Below are 22,158 nucleotides of genomic sequence, written 5' to 3'. Positions count from 1 at the left end.
TCATCAGAGCCCCAGATAATACCCTCACCACTGAAGTGTACAGGAAATTCCCTGAGTATAACTCTCAGCTCCATGCCTCCAGCTGTCATCCACCCCATATATGCAAGAATATCCCTAAATCCCAATACATGAGGGGAAAACGTATATGCTCAGCTGAGGATTCATATTTGCATTTCAGAGATGACCTTACTAATAGGTTTAAAGAAAGGGGTTATCAGACTGGACACATTACACATGCAAGGAATATGGTCAATGATATGGATAGAAATGAACTCTTAAAATATAAAGAGAAGAATTCTGACACTACAAGGCAACTTAGATTGGTGACCACATATGGGAGGAACACTGGGGCTCTTATTGAAAGTGTATGCCAGAATTGGAACATTCTTATGGCAGATAATAGATTATCAGGGTTCCTTGGGGATAGGTGCTTTTTCTCATTTAGGAATGGGAAAAATTTAGCATCACATTTTAACCACTATAAACAGAGTGGGTTCAAACCAAGGGACAAAATACAATGTACAATTGAAGGACAAATTGCTAAAGGGAGCCACCCATGCGGGCATTGTAGACAGTGTTGTAGAATGCTGAAAGCCACTAGCTTCAGTAGCAAAAATACCAGCACAGTATTTGAGATTCCATTTTTCGCTAATTGTAGTTCGGAATGGGTTGTTTATTTGGCAACTTGTCAATGTTCGGCTTTTTATGTTAGACAAACGTCCAGGGCTGTGAGATATAGAATATCTGAACACGAGTGAAATTAGGAATCAGCGTGATACTAATGCTCTGTTTAAACATACTCTGACCAACAAAACAGCATCTTTTCAATTTACAATTATAGACAAAATTATTGGTTTCCAGCAAAATAAATCTGGATAGCATGAACTGCGTAATGTCAAGGAGAAAAAATGGATAATTAAACTAGGTGGATTATTTACACCAGGGTTAAATGAACATCTGTGATTGGCTTCTGAATTGATAACACAGTATGAATAGGGTGAATTTTTTTGTATTTTTACACTGATGAAGGCTTGATAATATATAAGCCGAAACCGGTTTGGATAAATTTATTTGATTTTATTCTGACTCCACTGTCTGCTGGTCATATTTTTTTTGCTATACATTGGCATTTAAGACCTTGAAGACACCTTACTTGCAGATGTTTAGTTTGGTATTGCAGGATTAGTTAGAGACTTAGGCATGGGTAAGCAAGCCCTGCAGCACATCAGAGGCAAACCCCCACCCTACCCTTAGAGAAAAGAGGAAGGTGGTAATACTTTGTAAAGGTATGGATTGAGGTCCAGGTGGCAGCTTCCAAGATGTCCCTGGTGGGAACTCCTCTGAGGAATGCTGTGGAAGTGGAGTTTGCCCTAGTGGAATGGGTATGGATAGACATAGGGGGAGGTTTCCCATGAAATCTGTAGCAGAAATGGATACAGTGTGATATCCATTTGGAAATAGTCTGCTTGGAAATGGGCTTCCCTTCTGCCCCTAGGGCAAAACTGACAAGAAGTTGGTCTGTTTTTCTTAAGGGTTTAGTACGGTGCAGGTAGTATCTGAGCTGTCTGTGCACATCTAGAGAGTGCAGAATTCTTTTCCCATTGTTTTGAGGGTTAGGAAAGAAGGTTGGCAGATGAATGGCCTGGTTGAAAGTCACATTAAATACCACCTTGGACATAAAGGAGAGGTTAGTCCTAAGGGAAACTGTCTGCATGGAAAATGATGAAGGGCTCAATAGTTATCAGTGCCTGAAGTTCAGAAACCCTTCTGGCTGAGGTGATAGCTAGCAAAAAAGCAGTCTTCCAGGAGAGGAATTTCAGTCCTGCTGAAGCAGCAGGTTCGAAGGGGGGTAACGTTAGTTTTTACAAAACATAATTTAGATCCCAGGCTGGAGTGGGAGGCCTTCTGGGAGGTCTGATATTAGAAGACCCTCTCAGGAATTGTTTAAACAAAGGATGAGAGAACAGGGGCTGGTCTGTATTAAAATGAGCTGAAATGGCTGAGGCATGGATTTTAACCAAAGAGAAGGTGAGGCCACTACTGAGTAATTCCGCCAGATTGTCCAGGATAAGAGGGACAGAAAGTTGTGAGGAACTGGCCCCTCTGGACTGGCACCAGCAGCAGAATCTTTTCCATTTCCCTGCATAAGATTTTCTGGTGCTGGGCCTTCTAGCCTCTGTGATAATGTTTGGGACCTGTTCGCTTAGCAGAAACCCGTTGCTTACCTTGGGAATATCAGCCATGCTGATAGCTTGATAGTCTGCAAATCTGGGTGCAGCATTTCCCCCCTGCTTGAGTCAAGGGGTTTGGGATCTGGGGAAGCTGCCTGGGAGGTTGTGGTTGTCAGGCTGAGCAGCAAGGGTACCAATGTTGTCTGGACCAATCTGGAGCAATGTGGATGAACTTGGGTCCCTCCTCCCTTATCTTGATGAGTACCTTGGGAATAAGAGGCAGTGGGGGAAATGCGTACACGAAGAGGGAGTTCCAGGGGAAGGTCAAGGCATCCACTTTCCATGCCAGGTGGTGATTCTCCCTGGTGCAGAATTTCTTTAGCTGATGGCTGAGGTGTGAAGCAAAGATATCCACCTCCGGATTTCCCCAAACTTGAGTGACTTGCAAAAAGATATTTTTGTGGAGCTGCCATTTTTAGGGGTCCAGTAAGTGTCTGCTTAAATTGTTGATGTGGTGTTGTTGATCCCTGGTAGATATTGGGCTATTAGGTGTAATCCCATGGAGGAGGCAGTCCTGGTTAGAAAAATCTTGGGCAAAGATGACATCTCTCAACTAGTATTACATTGGGATTTAATGGCTAGGCTTGTAAAGACCCTTGGGTCAACAGCCTAGTAATGTCCTATGAACCTATGTGACACCTGACCAGAGGAAATAGAAGGATGCAAGAAGCCATGTACCGCAAGGCTTGTAGTAACTTCCTCACTGTGAGGTGACTTTTGGATGCCAGCTGGGTAAAGTAGAGAGGCAGGAAGGTCTGCTTTTCTGGGGATAGGAAGGCCATTTGGGATGCTGTGTCTGGCAGTGCTCCCAGGAAAATGATCCTCCTGGAAGGAGTTTGCTTTGGTTTCTTCTCATTGATGGTGAACCCCAAGGAAGTTAGGAGGGTTCTGACAAAGTTTAGATCCTGGAGCAGCTTTTCTTTGCACTCTGCCTGAATGAGGCATCTACCCAGATAAGGGTAAATCTATATATTTTTCTGTCTGCAAAATTTGGTGACAACCCTGGGAGCAGTAGATAAGCCAAAGGGAACAGCAGAGAACTGAAAGTGCTGTGAGCCTGCTCTGAAACGCAGGAATTTCCTGCAGGACTCCCTTATGGGGATATGGAGGTATGCATCTTTTAGGTCTAGGGTCACTAACCAGGCATTTTTTGTCAGCATAGGCAGCAGCTGCTGCAGGGTTAGCATTTTGAATTTGGGGACCACCAGGGATGTGTTCAGAATGGGCAGATCCAGGATGGGGCACGAAATGCCCTCCTTTCTGGGAACAAGAAAAAGCTGGAATAAAAGCCTTTGCCTGTTTGATCTGCGGGGACAGGTTCTACTGCCCCCTGGGCTATGAGCATTTGGACTTGTTTTAATACCTCTACCCACTGATTGGGAGGTAAGTCTGGGTACCCCTGGGAATTGGGAGTTCATTGAAAGTGAATTTGTATCCCTGAAAAATGATCTTTAAGATCCATTGGTCCTTTGTTACAGACAGCCAATTTTCTGTTCAGAGGGACAGCCTTCCTCCAATCTTTTGGATGAAAGGAGGGCAGAGGTGAGTGTGGGAGTCATTGAAAGTTTTTGCCATAGAGGGATGGCTTAGAACTCCCTGCCTTTGAGGCAGACGTGGTCCACTGTTTGGTTCTCTGTTGTCCCTGTTATAGAGACCTGGGTGGCCTGTCCCTGCAGGGCTTAGCTTGCCCCTGTCTGCTAGGAGCAGGAAAGGACCAGTGCTTAGAGGGAAAATTCCTGCTGAATGTAGGAGGTTGACCCTGAAAGAAATCTTTTACTGTTTGCATAGATTTTGCTTTGTCCTCCATCTTTTTCAGCACCTCTTCTGTTTTTCTCCAAACAAGCGGTCTTTATCCAAAGGTGCATCAATTAATTTAGACTTGACATGATCCAGTAGAGGTTGTTCCTTCAACCATGCATGTCTCCTAATGACAGATCCAGACACTGCTGCCCTGCTAGAGGCTTCTAGTGCGTCATATCCACAGTGTAAAGAGTGCCTTGCCACTTGACAAGTAGAGTGCAATAAATCTGCTAACTCCTTAGAATTGGCACAGTCAGGAAAGGTAGAAATCTTTTGCTTTAATAGTTCCAAAGTATGCTATTGATATTTTAACATATGGAACAGACAGTTGAGAGCTCTGATAGCTAAGGTTGCAGAGGTGTAAACTTTTTTACCCCATCTGTCCAGAACTCTGGCATCCTTATCCGAAGGAGTAGGTTTCTTTGCAGAACTAGCCCTGGCTCCCTTGGGTCCCTGTGTAATGACCCCCGGGTCTGCAGCAGGATTTCTGTACAGGTATATGTGAGTGGCTGGTACTCTGTAATACCTGTCTGGTAGCAGGTGGGAAGGCATCCGGTGCTAAAGTGGATTCATGGAAAACATCACCCATCACTTCTAAAATAGGGGGGATGGCAAGGGGTCTGTGCTGGGGTAGGTCTAGAAATTCTCTTAGCCTTTTTTTATACTGATGGAAATCCTGAGATTCCCATTGAAAATGTTCCCTAAGGGTGTGGAGGGTTTCCTCAAAGGAGAGGTCTTCTGGTGGGGAGGCAGAAGGGATGGATTCATCTGCATCTGAATCCTCATAAGCAGTTAGAAGTTGTTGTTCCTCTTCATAATCTGAATAATCTGATTCCTCAGAATCTTGCTCTTTCACTAGTTCAGGAGAATAGTGTCTTTTCCTTTTAGAAGTTGTGGCTTGACTGCCCCTGATAAGGGAATTGAGGTCCTCCACCATCTTAATCATCTGGACCTGGAGTGGAGGGGTGGAAGTAAGATGGTAGCTAGAGGTAGATTTTCTAGGGGTGGTCTGGCTTCTAGGCCTAAGAGTATTCATTGGTCTGAGAGAAACGGTAGTTGGGTGTGAAGATGTTGGTTTCTGACTAGAATCAGTAGTGCAAAAGACCTCCACGGAAGCCAGTGCCTGTGTCGTGGCTCCGGACCCAACCAAGGCAGAGACAACTAAAGGCTCTGAAGATGAAGAGGATTTCTGTGGCATACCAGACTCTGAAAGTAAAGGCCTGTATAGCAATCACATCGGGCATCAGGGACTGCAAAGGCGCCTCACTGAATTCCAGAGAACTGATGACCTGCTTAGCAGAAGAGTCGGCGGAAGGCTTAGCCTTGTGTGGCCTGTCTCTGTCTTTATCCCTACGCTTTTTTTGAGGCTCTGATTGTTGGCTGACTGACACCATTTGTGAAGATGGAGGATGAAAACACCTGTCTACAAAAAGAGCTCTATGACAAATGGTTCTCACATTAAAGAGGGCACAGAACCAGCAATGGGTGATGTCGTGGTCTGGGCCTAAACAAGTGACGCAGTATTAATGGACATCTCGGTGTGGGATCTGCTTTCCACAGGCAAAACAATTGATAACTTTTTTTGACATTGGTTAGAGCAAGAAAAAGAAATCCCCAATGGCGTACTTAGCTTTAGACGTTTTCAGCTGTGATCTGAGCTCTGGTAGCGACCAACTGGCACACTTGCAAACTGCCACAGCAAGAAAGACTGATGTAATGGTGTCAGCTGCCTTGCTTTATAGCACTGACGACCTGACATCAGTCTACAGGCGTCAGCAGCTGACACAGAAAAACAGTGACTCTAGTATTCGGGCCGGCCGAGGGCTACCACAGCAGAGATAACCCATAGGTGATGACTGCAACAGTGAAACATGAAGAACATCTGTATACAGCAGACAGAGAAGAGTAGTATATAAAAGGTAGAAATAATTTTCATAGTAAAGCAGATAGAGTAGAATACATGGGAATGACAAAGGCACTAACACAATTTACTATGTAATTACTTATGTACATACTTACAATGCGAGTATCAGGAGGTATATCAGTTTCTACTACACTTTTTATGACCTAGGTTGATTGAGCCATTAACAGAGGAGCTGGAAGAAGGCAGAATAAGCTTGTCTTTATCAGTGTAGCAAATGCAGGCATAGCAGTATTTGGGGTATACGTGAATTGTTTTCTCCTAAAAATTCAGTATAATGTCAATTTGCATATGTCACTTGGATTTTGGTTATAGCTGACAGGATTAGTCTTGGAATTGTTTGTCTTTTATTGCTTTAAAAATTTTATTCTCTGCATTGAAAAGGAAGTAATCAAAGTCAGCATGAAGAACATATTGAAATATCCTACATCTGAGTCTGCATGAAGAACATAACAGGCAGTCTTATTTTTCAATTATTATTTGTGTTTAGTGCCGTATCTAAAATGGATTTGGATTATGCTTGTGGCTGTCAAGAGACAGGCTGAATCTTGGATAAGAAGCCATTCTACTTTCTGGACGGTAGTGCATGGTGTTCTGTCGTAGAGACAAGAACAATACATTGACAGACCTTATTAACTGCTGTTTGAAATGAGTAGTTATTTTAGCTATATATATATATATATATATATATATATATATATATATATATATGTATATATATATTCTAGTTTAAATATGAAGAACATTTAAGGCTACTGCTCTCTGTGCTTGAGAGACTAGGTGATGAGAAAAGGAGAACTGTGCATTAATTTGTGCATCTGCCTTATGATGTGTTACTGTATATGATTTAAAGGAGAGACAGGAATCTATAAAGAGTCCTGGATATTAATATTGTTACATGTATCTTCTGGGGATGGACTGCCACCAAAAAAATATCACACAGAAGTAAGACTTTAATCATCAAACTTTTGGACATTTTGTATACATGGTCACAACTCAGTTATCACTGGTTTTGCTTATAGGTTCATAGGTAGGTACTAGGCTATCGGCCCTAGGGCCCATACAAGCCTAGCCAAAAAATGTACCCTGACTTTCGCCACCCAAGAAAATTATTTTCCTGTGCCCCTGTCGAGCAGAGCCACAGAAGTGATCCCTGGGGTGAATTTCCCATTTCCCATCCAATCATCAAGATTTTTCTTGAAGAGTGCTAATGAGGAGCTCTGTTTGACATAGATAGGTAGTCTGTTCCAGAGTATGGGAAGTCTCTGGGACAGGAATCTATCCCTCCAGCATGTTCTGTTTATTGTGGTGACAAGGGTAAGGTCCCTAGAGTGTGTAGCTCGGAGGGATTGGGATTTCTTTAAGTGGAGCATGTCCAACAGCTCTGGGTTTGACATAGCTTTGTATCTTAGGCAGAGATCGCCCCTGAGTAGGCGATATGCGATGGTGTAAAGCTGTAGTTTTTTGAGACGGTCTGCATAGGGCATATGTTTGAGGCCAGTAATCCTCTTTGTGAGGTATTTCTGTGGTCTTTCCAGTTGTTGTAGATGTCTTGTGAGGTACATACCAAAAGGGGCGTTGTACTCTGTAATGGGTCTAATGAGTGATGAGTAGAGGGGAACAATGACCTCTTTTTTTCTGGATGAGAATCCTTTTGTGATGAGATGAGCCACGTGGAAGGATTTCCTGACCACTGTGGTGATGTGATTATCAAAGAAGAGACTACTGTTCACCTGTGTCCCAAGGTGTCATCACATTTTCGGCATTAAGTAGACTACCAGCTATGTGGTAGTTCATGGGTACAGAGTTTTTACCAAAGGGGATGACAATACACTTTTTGGCATTGAGCTTCAGGCCGTGGCTTTGACACCAGGTATCTGTCTCATTGAGGCCCTTTTGTAGTTTGTCCACATCGTTAGGAGTTTCAATTATGGCTTCTAGTTTGCAGTCATTTGCAAACTTTGTTAGCCAACGACCTTCTGTGTTGGCCTGCACTTCAGAGAAGTAGATACCAAACAAGAGAGGACCCAGGACTGAACCCTGTGGTACTCCACTTGTCGCTGGTCTGATGTCGGATTTGGAATCCGCTACTTTCACAGTGTGGGTTCTGTCCGTGAGCCAGTTGGCAACCCATCTTGTGACATAGGGATTTATACCTAGTTTAGTGAGCTTATTTATAATTCCAGAGTGGGGGATGGTGTTGAAAGCCTTGGCGAGATCTAGATAAGCTGTGTGAACCATTTTACCCTGATCTATGGCTTTGGTGACTGCTTCAAAGAAGTCAATCAGGTTTAGGAGACATGATCTGCCTTTTACAAATCCAAACTGTGTAGGGTCCAGAGTTTGGAGATTACCAATGTCTTTGTTTATGAGTTCCATGATGATACGTTCCATGGCCTTGCAGACCAGGCTCGTCAGGCTAATGGGGCGGTAGTTCCCGGGGTCTGTCGTGGCTCCCCTTTTGTGGAGTGGGATAACTGTCGCGGTGTGCCATTCAGTGGGTACAAAGCCTGAGGTGAGGCTATGATTGAACATGGTACAAAGGTAGGGTGCCAGTTCATTCTGTAGTTCCTGTAGAACGCAGCCTGGGATATTGTCAGGTCCCATGGATGCTGTGTTCTTGGCTTTGGAGAGTGTGTTTTTTACCTGTGCAGCCGTGATTATAGGAACTTTGCATTCTTCAGGTATAGAGATGGGCCCTCTAGGGGGTGAGAGGGGGGTAAAGTTAGCACTGAACCTATCTGCTAGGATGTTGGCAATATCAGTTGGTTCTGTATATTTAGTGCCATTATGCTGTAACTCAGAGCAGATCTGAGTGTTCCCATTTAGATTCTTGATATAGCTATAGAATGCTTTGTGGTTGTCTTTAGAGTCAGTGGCAATTTTGTTTTCGTAACTAGCTTTGGAGGATTTTATGAGGGATCTCAGCTTCTTACTGAGGTTGACCAGGGAGTTCCTCCAGTCATGGGATTTTACTCTTTTTTGCAACAGTTTCTTTCTTCTGTTGTACAGTTTGTTTATGGCAGAGGTCCACCAGATTGGCTTCCTTTTTTTAGAGGATAACATCTTGGTTCTATTAGGGATAGCATGATCCATACACTCGTGTAAGTGCTTATAAAGTGCATTTGTGTAGGATTCGGCAGTCATACCTCTATTGTCCATCTGCATGGGTGTCATGAAGTTTGCCACTTCTGTCTTAAGAAGTGTGAAGTTGGCTTTGAGAAGTTTTTACGATGGTTTCCCTAATTGGGGCTGGGGTGGGATGTGGATGTCTAGGCTGATTAGCTTGTGGTGGGATCTGACCAGCGAGGAATTGACCTCTGGTGTGGAACACGGTTTCCCATGTTGGTAATGACCAGGTCTAGGATATTGCTGCCCCTGGTGGGGGTGTGAATAAGTTGATCCAAGGCGTTGGAATTTATGAATTCTAGAAAACGTTAAGCAAAAGTGTTGGTACATGAGTAGTTTTCCCAGTTAATGGTGGGGTAGTTGAAATCGCCCATTATTAGGGTGTTGGGTTGTACCCTAATACTTTCCAGTGTATCAAGAAATGAGGAGTGTGAATCCTGGGGCATCGTGGGGGGTCTGTAGCAAGCTACAATTTGGATTGCGGTCTTGCCCAGAGTTAGTTGCACTTGGATAATCTCGGATGCATTATGCTGTGCAACTAGCCTGGAGGTGTGGATATCCTTAATGAATATGGACACGCCTCCACCTTTAGTGCTTCTTTCTGGGTTAGGTGGCCGAAAGGTGTGGTATGAATTGAAGCCTGGTAATGCAGGGGTGCTCTCTGGAGCTTTGAACCAGGTCTCTATCACTGCACAGATGTCAATGTTCTCCATTTTAAGGAGTCTTGCAGTCCTGCATGGTATTACACATTGTCAAGTAAAATAACAGGATGTATTTCTTTGTGCTCATGTTGGATTTCACACTTTAAGGGTGAGTAAAATCTATTTGCACATTATCATTAATACAGTGCTTCCCTCATCTATTTTATCTTTGTGTGTGTGTTTTAATTCTAGAGTCCTCACTCCTATTTCTCCCATCCTAGGCAAGTACAATCCACCAGGTGGCCATTTCTTGCCTCTTCACTCTCCTTTAACAGGTGAGTGTTGAGCACATGTAACTCTCGGGCTACTATCATGCTATGAATTTTGGGTATTTTACCCAACTAAACTAACTGCTTGATTTCAGTGTATGTATGCAAACATTCTCAGTAGCACTTACGGTCACAGGCAAAATGAAATAGTGAGGTCAGTGCCAACCTTGTTGAAGCCCTCCTGCCACCAGCTTTCTGTAAGCACTGTTAGGAGTTACTGTGGCAGCATTAGGCTCCATGCTTTCCCCAGGAAAGGTACACATACAGTCCTTCTTCAGCATCCTGGTCACTGGTTAAACCTGGGCTATATGCTGTGTGATTGGACACCTTGTCTGTAAGATACGAGACTTGCATTCCACTTTTTCCCCCAGGTAAAACCTTTAGGCAGTTAAGCTTGGATTGCTATTAAACAGTTGGCTCACACAGACATGTAACTCTTCTACTTCAGTACCTTAATACTAAGTATTACTTGTGTCTTTACAGGTAAAGGAAACCTTCAAGCAGTACTTGAACTCTCTTTTTGTGTCACCTGTGTCTAAGCTATGAAGAGGACCATTTTCTTCTGCCCTGCACACACGACATGTTTTAGCATTGCAGATCATGCTGCATGGAAGGATTTCTTCAAAACTCCGACTCACAATGAACAGTGCCAAATTTTAATATATAAAACCGCATCCTTTAAGATTATCTGTGCCATATAAAAGATAATACTTGTAATTTGTAGGTTTAACTGTCATTGATCTTACTGTTTTTATAAATTAACTTGATTTGCTGTAAATTGTTACCTAATGACTGGCCCAGGTATTTTAATATGTACGTATTTTGCTAGTTATGTTTGCCTAGCTGAAATCTTTAGGTACATGTTAAAGGCTGAAGTCAGTCAGTATCTCATGACCAGCTCACTGGATAAAGGTTTTGGTCTTCATAGTTCCAGTAGGAACCTAAATGCAGCAGACTCAATATGGGAGAGAAGACTGAGTTTGTGGATGCCTGCTTTCCCATCTCAAGCACCTGGCAAAAAAATCCTTATGTGAATATACCAAGGGCAGAGACTGAGGAGAGTGGACAATCTGCTAAATGCCATTGCTGTCTACAAGTCATCGAACCTGTAAAGTATGAAATGCAACAAGAGCACAAAGAACAACTTCAGTTATTTTCCTTGCTAGTTGTCATTGCTCATTTAGTGTTCAGTCGGCGGACCTCATTAAGTATTATGTAGCCTCCCCATGGATTCCAGGGGGTAATCCCTATGCCCTATCACATTTTTTAAATCTTTAGTGGGCCACAGCAGTCTTGGATGTTGAGGTCACCAGAAATACATCCAGTACAACAAGTCTAGTCATGTTTTATACTGCACACAAACAGTTCTCATATTGTCCTTGCAGGAAATCATATTTTTATGGATCTATTTATGTAATCCTCCCTTCTCAAAGTCACATATTTCTGTGTCTTATTGTTCCACTAGTTACCTTTGTACAAGATTTGTACTTTTAATCAGCCATTTGATCACCTCAGTCAGTGCTTCCCAAATGGTAAGGCCAGTCTCCTTGTAGAGGCTTTGGCCTGTTTCAAGACAGGCACAAAGCACGTCTGAAAAAGATGTACTTAAAATGCTATCTGTGTCAGTATTATGACAAATAGGGTTAAAGTCTGAAGAATTATATCAAAGAATGTGTGTATTACCAGAAAGCAAATCATTAATAAATATATTAAGCAAATTATTGATTATTTCAAGTATATATGTTGTTTGGGTGGGGGAATTCAGTCTTCTCTACAATACAGTACATATGTACTGTGTATATACGTGTGTGTGTATGTGCATGTAAATATATATATTATGTATGAGTTCCATAAGTTCATTACACTGTGTTATCTGGGAAGGCTTGAAGACTTTTTTTGAGGTTTGAAGGCAGCTTAGTGTGAGAGGTTAAAAATCTATCACCTTTATAATTTAGTAGCTGAAAAGCATTTTGAAGCATCACATTGCATACTGTGATTTAAAAATGGAAACACTAAAACATACCGTCCTGGTGCCCAAGGATAGACACTTTAATGTAGTTTTACAATGTTTAAAAAATCTAAAAATTAAAAACAACTGACAAGCTAAATATGGTGAAATTTGATTTGCACACACAGTAAGACCATCTGTGATATTTACTTGATTTAATATCTGGCAGTGAACAGGATTAAGTGAGATGTTAATGAGCTGCTTTCCATTGTCCAGGGTTTGATTCCATCAGTGCCCATTTGTCTACCCTGTAATTCTGAACAAATAATTTAACAAGACCTTGCTCTCTGGCTGAACCTGTACACCTTGTTGTGTCATTTTACGGCCATATCAATGGATTACTTTAGATAGATTGTTATATTCATGAAAATATAAGCTGCCAAAAAATGTGGTCTTCTGAAAACACTGATGGTGGAACTCAGAGGATTTCTAGCATGGTCTGAACCCTTTTTCTTTTGTTGCTTTATAGGTTCATAGGTTCATACTAGGCTGTCTGCCCTGGGGCAATAATAAACCTAGCCCGATTCTGTATGGCTTACGCCACCCCTTGACTTGAGTATACTGTGCCCTTTTTAAGGTTTAGTTTACTGTGCCTCTGTCTAATAGTGACACAGGAGTAATCCCTGGGACAAACCTACGATCCCCCATCCACCTATCAAGATTCTTCTTGAAGAGATTCAGTGAGGTGCTCTGCCTCGCATGAACTGGAATTCTATTCCAGAGCGAAGGGAGCCTCTGGGTTATGAACCTGTCCCTCCAGCAAGAAACCCACACAAGTGATAATTTATAATATGCTTACCTGTCAGAATTTGCACTGGATCTTTAAATGTCATTTGGACTCTGATAACTTCCTTAATCCAGTTTAGGGTTGTGGTGGGGTTGGGTCAGAGTCTATCCCTGCACGCAGTGGGCACAAGGAAATTAAATATTCGTGAGCAAGGTAACAGCTCATTATATAACAGACGGATAATTACAGACAAGTTGGAGGCTCATAATTTATTTTTTTATTTAACATTTATTTACCGGGAAAGTCTGACTAGGACAGAGCCCATTTTCTGGGAGAAATGCTCCAGCTGCATGTCTTTGGAATGTGGGAAGAAACCGGAGCACTTGGAGAGCTGCATGTCTTTGGAATGTGGGAGGAAACCAGAGCACTCAGAAGAAACCCACGCAAACGCAGGGAGGACACACAGAATCTGCACAGAAGGCACTCCCAGCTGAGAATCGAAACGGAGAATCTCTTACTGTGAGGTGACAATGCTAACCACTGCATCACTGCACTGTTCTGCCTTTGTGGTGTAATTGTATTCTTCCTGTGTTAAACCAAATATCGTTTCTGTCTGTATTTAAACCTCTGTGCTTTAATACCTAGGCTAGGCTGTGATGAAATTGGTCTGTTTGCTCATTGATTTACCCCAGTTAACAAATCTAAATAGATTATTATTTAATTTGCTGTTAAACCAAATGGAATCCAGAAGTACTACAGTAGGTGACAAAGAACAGTGGATCATATGCTGATGTCCTTCATGGATGCATCTGCAGTCATAACAACTGGGTTGTCCTGTCGTCAGGCAGCCCTTCGGTCGGCCGGATTCCAAAGTCCGGGTCCGGCTTCGGCTGATGTCGCACTTCACCCGACGTCATCTCTGCTGGTCTTCGGGTATAAAGGCATCAGCCGACGCCATTTTCTTCAGTCTTTCTTGCCGCGTGGCGCCAGAAGCAGAAGCTGTTCGCAAGTGCCGGTCGGTCAGATCCAGAGATTACTACTACCGAATACTCCTTCGAAGACTTCTAAGCTAAGTACCCCGTTGGGGACTCTTTCTTGCCTCAGCCGATGTCAGAAAAAGTCAATAACTGTTTAACTTGTGGGAAACAAATACCTCATAAAGATTTCCACTCTTACTGTTTGCCTTGTTTAGGCCCAGACCACGACGTAGCAGCCTGTTCGGCCTGTGCTTCTTTCAACCGACGAACGCTTAGACGTCGGTCGGAGTTTGCTGAACAGTTTTTCGGCTCTGAATTTGCGTACATTATGCCGTCGGATCCTCCGACTACCCAAATTATTAAAAAACGCAAAGAAAAAGACCGACACTCGCGGTCCGCGGTTTCGGCCGAAACCATGGTTAAGCAAACCGCGAGTGTCTCGGTTTCGGCCGAGTACAGCCGAATCAATGACTACTACTGAGGTTCAGGTTACCTTACTTGAATCGGCCTCAGAAATTTTACCTACTACAGTGGTTACTAGTGACTTATCAGACACCATCCCTTTGGATGTCTCTACCCCAGCACGTGGTGCTGCTAGGCCTCCTGCAGCCATGTCTATTAAGGCCTTCGCCAGGGCTAAAGCAGCCAAATCTACTAAGTCAGTGCCTGTTAAACCCCCCTCAACCAGGCCCACTTCTAGATCACAAATGCTTACTCTGGCAGAAGATTTAATATCCTTAATTAGGGGATCTCAATCTCACCCAGACAGGGCCTCTCAGCCCCCAGAAAAGAGACCTAGAGCAGAGCCCCTCGAGCCTGTGTCCTCTGATGATTCTGCGGAAGACTCAGATATTACAGACCAGCCAGAGGCTCCTTTCTCCAATTTTGAGGACTCAGATGCTGAAGAATCCATTCCAGCTGCTTCCCCACCAGAAGAATTCTCCTTTGGGGAAACCTTACATGCCATGAGAGAACATTTCCAATGGCAGGAACAGGATTTTCAGACTCCAGAAAAGACTTAGGACTTTTCTGCACCTACCACAACACAGGCCCTTAGCTATACCTCCTGTCCTATCTGTTGTGGACGATGCATTTAATGATGTTTGCACTGCACCAGATTCTTTACCTCCAGCACCTGCCAAACCAGATAGATTTTACAGGGTGCCAGACACTCATCATCACCTATACAAGGCCCTCTTGCAGACCCGAAACTATATCCCAGGGCCCTAAGGCAGTAGCCTCAACCACAGCAAAAACCCTATTCCTTCTGAAAGGGAAGCCAGGTCTTTAGACAGATGGGGCAAAAGGTTTACACCTCTGCTACTCTCTCAGCTAGAGCTTTAAACTGTCAGTTTCACATGATACAATACCAAGAGTTTATGCTTGATCAGTTAACTAAAAGCTATCCTCTGATGACTCTATAGATAAGAAAATCTATTAGAAATGGTAAATAACATACAACAGGTTAGTAACCATTCCTTAAAATGTGGCTATGATGCACTGGAGGCTTCATTTAGATCAGCCATGACTGGCACAGTGATAAGAAGACATGCATGGCTGAAGGAACAAGTTTTACCGGATCATGTTAAAGCTAAGTTATTAGATGCTCCTATGGATAAGACCAGTTTGTTTGGTACACCTGCCCAGCAGGTAATGAAGAAAATGGAAGAAAAGGCAAAATCTGTACAAACGGTTAAAGATTTCTTGCAGGTTCAGCCCCAAGGTTTAGCAGGAACTGGCCTGCCAAAATTGGTCCTTTCCTGACTCCACAAGATCCCAAAGGGGCAGGAATAGACGTTCCAGAGGCAGAAATCAATCCAGAGGGGTGCCTACAGAGGACGACAGTGGCAAGGTAATAACAGAGCCACAGGCACAGCCACTACCACTACAACAGGGCAATCACAGTGACTTGATTCTAACTCCGCCTACCAGGGAACAAATAGCAGCACCCTTAGGCGGAAAATTAACCTTATTTTCAAAGAACTGGCACTATATCACAAAAGACAAGTGGATTTTGCAAACCATAGACCAAGGTTACCGGTTCCACTTCCACACTATACCAGTCAAAGAGGAATGCCAAATCTACCTAAAAATAAAAAAACAGAAGCTCTACAGCAGATAATGCAATTAACAAAGATGAGAGCTGTAGAAAGAGTACCAATAACAGAACAAGGCAAAGGATTCTACTCCAGACTATTCCTAGTTCCAAGAAAGGAAAAAGTTGGAGACCTATTCTCGATCTGTCCACCTTAAACACATACATCATTGTCCCAAAATTCAAGATGCTGACCCTACAGCAACTTCTTCCCATGCTGGGCAAGGAGTGTTGGCTGGTAACTCTAGATCTCAAGGAGGCATACCTGCACGTCCCCATTCGACCAATTTGCAGAAGATACCTCAGATTTCTTGCAGGATCAGAGCACTATCAATTCTCAGCATTGCCCTTTGGCTTATCTACTGCCCAGAGTATTCACAAAATGCCTGGCATCAGTAATCGCCCACTGCAGACTACAGGGAATCCAAATTTATCCATACCTGGACGACTGCCTGCTCCAAGGGGACAACAAAAGCAAGCTGACAACAGATTTACAAAGGGTCATTTACTTGCTACAAGCACTGGGATACACAGTCAATTTGCAAAAATCAAGGCTGATTCCATCCCAAACAAGGACATTCTTGGGCGCGGAATTGGACACAGTAAAACAAATGGCATTCCTAACTGCAGAAAAACAAAAGATCTCCCTCTTTACTTCTTGGCACTAACAAACCACAGCAAGCTAACAGCAAGAAAAGTTCTGCAGGCCTTGGGCTTCATGGCATCATGCATAATCTTGGTTCCACATGCCAGACTGCATATGAGAAAACTACAGTGGTACCTAAAGAATTTATGGTCCCAACACAGGCACAGCCTAGCAACAGAAATTCCACTAATTCCATGCCTAAAACAGGAGTTCCTATGGTGGGCTCAAGCATGCCAGTCAAACCCAGGCTTACCCTTTCACAAATATCAAGCAAGCCAAACCATCACAACAAACGCCTCAGACGTAGGATGTGGGGCTCAAATGCTGGAGAAATGCGTGCAAGGATTGTGGGCAGGACCAACTTCACCTGCACATCAACCTAAAAGAAATGCTGGCAGTAAAACTGGCAATCCAAAAATTCAGACCATTTCTCAAAGAAGGCCATTTGATGATAAGGACAGACAACACCACAGTCATGTGGTACATCAACAAACAGGGAGGCACTCATTCATACCCCTATGCAGAATGACTTTGGACCTTTGGAACCTGGCACTCAGCTACAACATCCAGTTACAGGCAATGTTTGTACCGGGAAAGGAGAACACTCTAGCAGACATGTTAAGCAGAACCACCTCGGATGCTCACGAATGGATGCTACACCCGGACATCTTCAAGACCATCGCAAAGAAATGGGGAATGCCACAGATAGATCTATTCGCTTCCCCTCTCAACCACCAGCTCAAAAAATTCTGCACAAGGACATTCCATCCACTTGCATCGAAAGTGGATTCGCTCTCCTTCAGCTGGAAAGGCCTGACAGCATATGCATTCCCACCTCTTCCCTTGATACACAAGGTATTACTAAAAATCAAGGAGGAACGTCCAAGGATAATCCTGATAGCTCCAAACTGGCCAAGACAACACTGGTACCCATTGCTGAGGAGCATGTCTCGGGACAAAATGTGGTCAATACCCCTGATGCCTTTGATGTTAACTCAGAACAACTACAGCATCATGCATCCAAACCTAAAAACGTTGCAGCTGACTGCATGGCATATCACATAGCAGCAACTATTCCAGATCTCTCCCAAAGGGTTAAAGACATTATCCTTGAAGCCCGCAGACCTTCAACAAGAAGGAACTATGCAGGGAAATGGAAAAGGTTTGTCATTTGGAGTGCTGAAAGAGGGAAGGATGTGTCGAATATAGATATGGCTAACATTCTGGAGTACTTGGCAGAGCTTCTACATACAGGCCTGTCCTAGTCCTCCATCAAGATACATGCATCAGCTATTTCAGCAGAATACAGCTTTGATCCACCTGTCTTCTCACATCCTCTACTCAGGCAGTTCCTCAGAGGGATCAAGAATGTAAAACCTCCTAGGAAACCACCACTGCCAGCTTGGGATTTGAACTTTGTGCTAGAAAAGTTGACACTCGCACCTTTTGAACCAGCAGCAACAGCAGACCTACAGCATCTTTCATGGAAAACTGCTTTCCTACTGGCAATAACCTCAGCAAGGAGGGTTTCTGAACTTCAGGCCCTAATGGCAGTACAACCCTTCCTAATCTTCCACCAAGACAGAGTGTCCATGAGGACTAATCCTACATTTATGCCTAAGGTGGTATCCAGAGTGTCCCTAAACCAGGCAATCCACCTACCTACCTTCTTCCCAACCCACAAAACAGAGGGAAAGAATGCTGCATACCTTGGATGTACACAGACAGCTACGCTACTACCTGGACAGAACAAAAAGTAACAGAAAAACTGACCAGCTTTTTGTAGCCTATGCAACAGGAAGGGAGGGAAAGCAATTTCCAAACAGACAATCTCCAAATGGATAGGAAATTGCATACGATTCTGTTACTCCTTCCATGGAAAACCAATTCCACAGAACATACAACCTCATTCTACAAGAGCAACAGCCACTACCACAGCCTTCTTACGAGGAGTGGCAACCAAGGACATTATTGAGGCGGCTACTTGGACCTCCGTGCATACATTTGCCAAGCATTATAATTTACCTCTGTATTCCAGATCCCGAGCAGGGTTTGCCACTGCTGTACTGCAAGGGATCCTAACCACACCATAATCTATTCTTCCTCCTCCCTAGTTGGCTATGGTATTCTACCCAGTTGTTATGACTGCAGATGCATCCATGAAGGACATAGTACAGTTTTGTACCTACCATAAATGTAGATGTCCGAACTGGATAGCATCTGCAGTCAGGATTACCCTCCCTCCTTCCCTCTGTGGTACTCCTAGGGTATTTACCCTCCTAATAGCTAGCTGGTGGGGGGGGAGTCTCTTATGGTGTATTTGTTTGTATATATGTACATACATGCTTATTTTTTGTTTGCCTTCTATCCTTTGGGAAACATTGGCATTTTTACCCAAAATTTAGCCTTCCAAGAGGGCAACTGGCATCTGGGGCAAGAAACACTGAAGAAAATGGCGTTGGCTGATGCCTTTATACCCGAAGACCAGCAGAGATGGCGTCGGGTGAAGTGCGACATCAGCGAAGCGGACCGACTTTGGAATCCGGCCGACCGAAGGGCTGCCTGACGACAGGACAACCCAGTTGTTATGACTGCAGATGCTATCCAGTTCGGACATCTACATTTATGGTAGGTACAAAACTGTACTTTCGTGAAATGTACTTGTTCATATGTGTAAAAAAAAAAAAAAGTGTCAGATAACTGCTAGTTTATCCAGTTGCTGTTTGTGTCACCCATCTACATAAACTTTATTCAGGATCTGTAGCACAGAAGAGGTAAACACTGAAAAAAATTGTCTCAATGGCAAGAACCTCTACTTGTTCTGAGTCTTTATGAAATGTTAGGCCAAAAGAAACATTTTCACAATAGTTAATAGTGACTTCACAAGTTCATAGGTGTATACTAGGCTAATGACCACTAGGGCCATTATAAGCCTAGCATACAACCCAAATGTATCCCATACATATTTGTGCTGCAGGGTTAGTCTAAAGGGTGTATGCTTGTTCAGAACCATAGGTACCAGACCTGGGATGAATTTTCGATTTGCCATTCACTGGTCCGGGTTACACTTGCTTCACACAGATGGGAAGTCATTTCCAGAGAATGAGAATTCTTTGACATACATACCTTTCCCTCCATGGCCTATTCATGTTGTAAGCAATGTTTAGGCCCTTTGATCTCACAGTTCTGATGCTGTTCATTCTGCATCTATGCAAAAGGTCCATCAGAGCAGGATCCAAGGATGCCCTTTATGCCAGGCATAGATCACTTCTCAGCAGTCTGTAGGAAACAAGAGCTTAGAGATAGGGCTTTGAGGTGATCTGTATAGGATATTATATTTTTATGCCCTGTATTCGTTTCGTGGGGAACCTCTGTGGAAGTTTCAGTTGTTGCATGTACCTAGTCAGTACTTATTGAAGGGGGCATTATGCTCAATGATCAGTCTGATGAGGGCTGAATAAAGGACCTAGATGCCATAACCTTATTTATAAGGCGAGCAATATAGGATGACTTTCATACTACTTTTGACAAATTTTGGTTAAAGGCCAGATTACTATCTATATTGTCTCCAAATCCTTGACTACTGTGTCTACTTGTAAGGGTCTTTTATTGAGGAGGTAGTTTCCCAGAGTGGCTGACTTCCCACAAGATACTGTTATGCATTTCTTGGCACTGAGTTTTAAGCCATGGCTTTGGCACCAGTCATTTGTTTGCATTAGGCCTTCCGGTAAGATGTTAGTACCTTGGGGAGATTATGTAACTACTTCCAATTCAGCCAGAGGCCCTTGACATTGGCATCTACTTTTCAGAAGTCAAGGCCAAAGAGGAAGGGACTCTGGTAGTGACTGGTCTCTTTGTGGAGGGGGTCTTCCCGATCCTAACTTCTTGAGTCCTGTTTGTGAGTCAGCTGGTTATCCAGGATGTTACATCGGGATTTATGCCTAATTCTGCGAGCTTGTTTACAATGCCTGAATGGGGTATTGTATCAAATACAATAACAGCCTGCATTTAAAATGGAACCTGTGCACTGAGAGATAGCCTTACAAGACTATCTGCAAATATATAGAGCTGAGTATATTTTTCTGTATTATAGAGCTAAATTGTTGCTTAGATATCTGTTGTCTTACTGTTCTGCAAATATACAGAGATCAGTATATATTTTCTTGTTTTATAATTGGCACTGTGATTTCTCACATCTCTGTTGAAACTGTCTTCCCCACCCCACCCTCCCTGTTCTTGGTTGTAGTTTAAATTTGGTGGCGTTTGCAGTGCCCGCCCCACTGTAGAGTTGATCTAGGACACTCCTCCAGTCCCATCTCTTTACCGCATTCTACCTAATAAACCCTTTCTGCACTTGCTTTTAGTCCTTTTTAGTTTAATTACATTTTTTCAAACTGTGTGTGGACTAATATTGCTACATACCCAAGTGTGCCAGCTTGCACTGCATGTTAATTGTTTTTACTACTGTTTTTGCTACTTTTCTGAAAAAAAAAAATTGTAAGCCTGTTTCCTACCTTTCCTGTAATTAGTGTTCCAGATACAGATTTGCTGTATCCAGGACTGTTTGTAAGCTTCTGAGCCCCCCAAGCCTTTCTGTGTTGGAGGGAAGCCTTCTAGCTTATCAGTGGGAGTAGTAAGCATTAGGTAACCTGTCTACCACATAAGGAGTGGTTCTGGCCCAGAATTTGTGGTTATTGGCCATTTGGGCAGTCTTCCATCTCTCTCAACTTTCTGATTTGAAGGCCTGCATTTGCACTTGTTTCTGTCCTGTAACTCCTGGGCCCATCTCATTTGCTCACTCAAAAAAAAAAAAAAAATGTATCTGCTTTTACTGTATTTGTGTTTCTTCCTACTTTATTTTGCTTTTGCGTCATCTTAATAGTACTCAATTGTATTTATTACTGCTTGGTGTAACTCATTCTAAGCCTTTTAGTTTAAGCACTTGGGCTTCAAACCAGTTGTTTTACATTAAGAAGGTTTGTGGTCTGCACTGTAGTGACAGAACAGGTAGCTTACATCCGTCTAAGTTGGGAACTGCTGATTGAGGGCTCAGTGTCTCTTATTCTAAAAGTGTATTAATTCTGTTTTAAGCACTTGGGCTTCAGGCCAGTTATTTTACATTAAGAGGGTTCATGGTCTGCACTCTTGTGGGAGGAGAGGCTGGACTCTGCCCTTCTGAGCTGGGAATTTCTGGTTAAAGGCTTATAGTGCCTGCATATTTAAACTGCTTCTTACTGAAATTGGTACACCTTGTTTGCTGTAGCATAGACTAGATCCAGGCCTGCTGAATCTAGCTTTGTTTGTATAACTTGAGCACTAATCCAGACATTCTTTAAAGTATTCAATTGTATTTATTACTGCTTGGTAGTAACTTGATTAAAGTGTAGCTATCATTCTAAGTCTTTTGGATTAAGCACTCGGCTTCAGACCAGTTGTTTTACATTAGGAAGGTTTGTGGCCTGCACTGTGGTGGCAGGACAGGTAGTTTACATCCTTCTAAGTTGGGAACTGCTGATTGAGGGCTCAGGGTCTGTTATTCTAAAAGTGTATTAGTTCTGGTTTAAGCACTTGGGCTTCAGGCCAGTTATTTTACATTAAGAAGGTTCGTGGTCTGCACTCTTGTGGGAAGAGAGGCTGGACTCTGCCCTTCTGAG

General features: G+C 43.1%; 1 protein-coding gene across 1 annotated transcript in view; it reads left to right on the top strand.

Annotated features, from left to right (window-relative positions):
- The window catches only part of ACOX2 (acyl-CoA oxidase 2), a 1,215,466-nt gene extending 1,203,694 nt beyond the window's left edge, over positions 1 to 11,772 (top strand). Inside the window, exon 14 of the mRNA XM_044078809.1 lies at positions 10,535 to 11,772. Within this exon, the coding sequence (XP_043934744.1) occupies positions 10,535 to 10,597 (63 nt within the window). The 3' untranslated portion in view covers positions 10,598 to 11,772. The remainder of the gene's footprint in view (positions 1 to 10,534) is intronic.
- Positions 11,773 to 22,158: the final 10,386 nt, after the last annotated feature.

This window comes from Protopterus annectens, chromosome 7.part1 (genome assembly GCF_019279795.1).
Source record: "Protopterus annectens isolate FY-2018-M chromosome 7.part1, PAN1.0, whole genome shotgun sequence".
NCBI classification, from domain to species: domain Eukaryota; kingdom Metazoa; phylum Chordata; order Ceratodontiformes; family Protopteridae; genus Protopterus; species Protopterus annectens.
The sequence above is the reverse complement of the archived record's forward strand: the minus strand, read 5'-3'. Positions and strand labels throughout refer to the sequence as shown.